The following is a 5,000-nucleotide window of genomic DNA, read 5'->3' on the forward strand; positions in this document are numbered from 1 at the left end:
ACGAGCAAGTTAATGTTCCGGTGAGTACAGCATCAGCGTGTATGTGCGTATGTGGGTGTTAGTCTCAGGTGTTAAGGACATTAAATAAAGGCCATTTATAGAAAAGGGGCATTTTATGAAGGGGAGAGGGGGGGGGGGCGGGGTACTCACAGTGCGGGCAGGAGAATGCACAAGGGTTAATGTGGAGCGGTGACAATCGTCGGACGAAGCTGTGTCCTCCAGGACAGACCCAGAACTACCACCTTCCCCCCACCAACCCACCAGGGGGCGAACCTGTAGAATTCTTTACACTTTAACCCTTCTGAAAAGGGGGGAGGGGGTGAAGGGGGGTCTCTATAAGGAAGATAAGGAAAGGGGGAGTAAAGTAGGTGGGAACTACATGACTAAAGTGATATGGGGGAGATAGGGAAAAAAAAGAAGTGAAGGGGGTGGGAACTAGGGGGGGGGAGCTAAACAGATGTGGGGGGAGGTAGGGAAAAAAAGAAGAGAAGGGGATGGGAACTGGGGTGGGGGGGAGCTAAACAGACATGGGGGAGATAGGGAAAAAAGAAGTAAAGGGAATGAAATGCATGGGGTTCTAAAGAAATACGAAGAAATTGTGGGGAAACTGAGGGAAGAGACTAAAGAAATATGGGCAAGATGTGGAAGAGAAGATTAAAATGGATGGGAACTGTGGGGGTGTCTAAAAAGATTAGGGGAGATGTGAAAGGAAGAGTTAAGTGGGTGGAAACTGTGGGGGAGAGTGCTGAGATATGGGGAAACTGAGGGGGAGGGAGCTGAGATATGGGGAAACTGTGGGGGAGAGTGCTGAGATATGGGGGAAACTGTGGGGGAGAGTGCTGAGATATGGGGAAACTGTGGGGGAGAGTGCTGAGATATGGGGAAACTGTGGGGGAGAGTGCTGAGATATGGGGGAAACTGTGGGGGAGAGTGCTGAGATATGGGGAAACTGTGGGGGAGAGTGCTGAGATATGGGGAAACTGTGGGGAGAGAGCTGAGATGTGGGGAAACTGAGGGGAGAGACTGAAGATAAATAGGGGAGGTATAAAAGGAGGCGTAAGATGGGGAGACTAATGAGATATGGGGAACTGAGAAAGAGACTAAAGAGACAGGGGGAAGATGGGGAAAGGAAGAGTAAAGTGGGTGGGAACTGTGGGGAGACTAATGAGATGTGGGGACATTTAGTTGTCATTGATAAAGCCGTCTGAGAGACTCATTGAAATTGCAAGTTCGGGAATTAAATTTACGAAACTTTCATTTGTGTAAAAAGAAATACTTTTAAGAATTTCAATTTACTCAACATCCCACAACAAATAATGACCCAAATGCTTATCATCATTTAGGATAATCGTCTTTAATTTATTCTAGAAGTCAAATGATTAAATTTCATATTAAGATTGTTTAAAATTAAGTAATGTCTGAATGTACTTCAAAAGCGCATTTTCAGCTTAATAAAATAAGTCCAAAATTATATAAGATGAAAAAGGTTTAACAAAGGTAAAGAAAAATATTTAGAAAATTTTTTAAATATCAATAAATCTTCCCTTACAAAATGACATCACAAATTACGGCATTTTATCAAATCTATCTTTATTTCAAGTATATTTCATGTATGGGGACAACTCTGGAAGAAAAGTTGATTAATAAGAAGACAGTTAATGAGAAATGCCTATCTACCTTCCTAATAGATTACCCTACACTCGAATGAACCCAAAGCACCAGACAAGGACCAGTTAGTTGAGGCAGTAGATGAATTTCAAGTCTATATACATAAAACACTGGCCACTGTACAGGGAGTTTAAAGTCTTTGTACAGGGGGTTTGAAGGTTAACTATATAAACTTTGGACACTGTGCACGCAGTTTTAAGTCTTTGTACATTGAACACTTGTCAGTATACAGGGGGTTTGAAGTTTATGTACATAAAATTTGGGTACTGTACAGGCAGTTTTAAGTCTAAGTACATTAAACACTAAACAATGTACAGGTGGTTTGAAGTTTATGTAAATAAAATCTAGACACTGTACAGGCAGTTTTAAGTCTATGTACATTAAACACTAAACAATGTACAGGTGGTTTGAAGTTTATGTACATAAACACTAGTTATGTTGCTGTACAGGGAGTTTGAAATTTAGGTACATAAACATTGGACACTGTACAGGGAGTTTCAAGTCTATGTACATAAAACACTGGACACTGTACAGGGAGTTTCACGACTATGTACATAAAACACTGGACACTGTACAGGGAATTTCAAGTCTATGTACATAAAACACTGGACACTGTACAGGAAGTTTAGAGTCTATGTACATAAAATACTTGACGTTGTATAGGGAGTTCCAAGTCTATGTAAATAAAGATTGGGCACTGTATAGGGAGTTCTAAGTCTATGTAAATAAACATCGGACACTGTAAAGGGAATTTCAAGACTATGTACATAAAACACTGGACACTGTACAGGGAGTTCCAAGTCTATGTATACAACATTAGGCACTGTAAAGGGAGTTCCAAGTCTATGTATATAAAACAGACACTGTATAGGGAGTTCTGAGTCTATGTAAATAAACACTGGACACTGTAAAGAGAGTTTCAAGTCTATGTAAATAAACATTGGACACTGTACAAGGAGTTTCAAGTCTATGTAAACACTGGACACTGTAAAGGGAGTTCCAAGTCTAAGTAAATAAACACTGGACACTAAAGGGAGTTCCAAGTCTAAGTAAATAAACATTGGACACTGTACAAGGAGTTCCAAGTCTATGTACATAAAGCACTTAACATTGTAGAGGGACCCAGTTAGACGTTTTGTATGGGAGAGATGATATTCACGTCCTGATGTAATGTAAAATTCTACCAAAACACAGTGGTCACTTCTGTTCTGGTCTGGGGCTATTCTACCCACGAACGATTTCGTGATATGTTTCATGAAAGGACTTGGTAAATAGATAGAAAGAGCATTGGAGTTGTTTAATGAGAGAGAGAGAGAGAGAGAGAGAGAGAGAGAGAGAGAGGAAATGCAAAGGAAAGTCGTAGTTAAATGAGAGAGAGAGAGAGAGAGAGGAAATGCAAAAGGAAAGTCGTAGTTAAATGAGAGAGAGAGAGAGAGAGAGAGAGAGAGAGAGTAATGTAACTGTGTGTATATATAGGAGAGCAACACAACTGTTTAATGAGAGAGAGAGAGAGAGAGAGAGAGCAATTCAACTGCTTAATGCAGAGAGAGCAACACAACTGTTTAATGAGAGAGAGAGAGAGAGAGAGAGAGAGAGAGAGAGAGCAATTCAACTGCTTAATGCAAGTGAGAGAGATAAGACAATGCAACTGCTTATTTTGATAGAGAGAGAGAGAGAGAGAGAGAGAGAGAGAGGAGAGAGTAACGTAACTGTATGTATATGTATGAGAGCAACACAACTGTTTAATGAGAGAGAGAGAGAGAGAGAGAGAGAGAGAGCAATTGAACTGCTTAATGCAGAGAGAGCAACACAACTGTTTAATGAGAGAGAGAGAGAGAGAGAGAGAGAGAGAGCAATTCAACTGCTTAATGCAAGTGAGAGAGATAAGACAATGCAACTGGTTATTTTGAGAGAGAGAGAGAGAGAGAGAGAGAGAGAGAGAGAGCAATTGAACTGCTTAATGCAAGTGAGAGAGATAAGAAACAATGCAACTGCTTATTTTGAGGAGAGAGAGAGAGAGAGAGAGAGAGAGAGAGAGAGAGAGCAATTCAACTGCTTAATGCAAGTGAGAGAGATTAGACAATGCAACTGGTTATTTTGAGAGAGAGAGAGAGAGAGAGAGAGAGAGAGAGAGAGTGCAATTCAACTGCTTAATCCAAGTGAGAGAGATAAGAATCACTGCAACTGCTTATTTTGAGAGAGAGAGAGAGAGAGAGAGAGAGAGAGAGAGCAATTCAACTGCTTAATGCAAGTGAGAGAGATAAGCCAATGCAACTGGTTATTTTGAGAGAGAGAGAGAGAGAGAGAGAGAGAGAGAGAGAGAGAGTGCAATTCAACTGCTTAATCCAAGTGAGAAAGATAAGAATCACTGCAACTGCTTATTTTGAGAGAGAGAGAGAGAGAGAGAGAGAGAGAGACAGAGAGAGAGAGAGAATGGGGAGGTAACAAATCTTGTGTTAGGGGTGAGTAGAAGTCCCCTTGTATGTGTGTGTGTGAGAGAGAGAGAGAGAGAGAGAGAGAGAGAGCAATTCAACTGCTCAATGCAAGTGATAGAGAGATGAGAAACAATGCAAATGTATATTTTGAGAGAGAGAGAGAGAGAGAGAGAGAGAGAGAGAGAATGGGGAAGTAACAAATCTTGTGTTAGGGGTGAGTAGAAGATCCCCTTGTATGTGAGAGAGAGAGAGAGAGAGAGAGAGAGAGAGAGAGACTGGGGGTCCATGTCTGTGTTACATGTAGCCTATAATTATAAAAGATAAATCTAAGATCATTATATCTTTACAAAAATATAACAATGAAGGAAAATCCTATTTAGTTCAACCCATCACTACGAATCTACAGTTTATCTCTTGAATTTCTACAGAAAAAAAAATACAGATGAGATTTTCACATTTGCCAAGGCTATATTTTCATTTACTAATTCTCTAAACTAATTTGTCTAAGCTTCAAATTCTAATACCATTAATACCACAGGCACATATATATGAGTGTGTGTGTATGTATATATAATTTAAGTATAGATATACATATACAGTATATAAAGTATATATATGCAAGCATATTTATACATATATAAATATATATATATACACTACTACATTACACACTCGTAATAACTCCAACCATATTGAATCTATGCTTTCAATTATCTCTGTTTTTGTAACAAATACCATTATGTAAATCTACCTCAATTGCAATGTCTATAAAGTTAAAAGGGGATTTCATTTCTATGAACAATTCTTCTATTTATCATAACTTTCTTATCAACTATTATCTTTCCCAAATGCATAATGCAATGGAAAAATTTCTATATACTCTATGAAGTAAAATAT

General features: G+C 39.2%; 1 protein-coding gene across 1 annotated transcript in view; it reads right to left on the reverse strand.

Annotated features, from left to right (window-relative positions):
- The window catches only part of LOC137622243 (sodium-dependent noradrenaline transporter-like), a 73,685-nt gene that overhangs the window by 68,316 nt on the left and 369 nt on the right, over window positions 1-5,000 (reverse strand). The window contains exon 2 of the mRNA XM_068352748.1: window positions 151-273. Within this exon, the coding sequence (XP_068208849.1) occupies window positions 151-273 (123 nt within the window). The remainder of the gene's footprint in view (window positions 1-150; window positions 274-5,000) is intronic.

Source organism: Palaemon carinicauda, chromosome 29, assembly GCF_036898095.1.
Source record: "Palaemon carinicauda isolate YSFRI2023 chromosome 29, ASM3689809v2, whole genome shotgun sequence".
Taxonomy (NCBI): domain Eukaryota; kingdom Metazoa; phylum Arthropoda; class Malacostraca; order Decapoda; family Palaemonidae; genus Palaemon; species Palaemon carinicauda.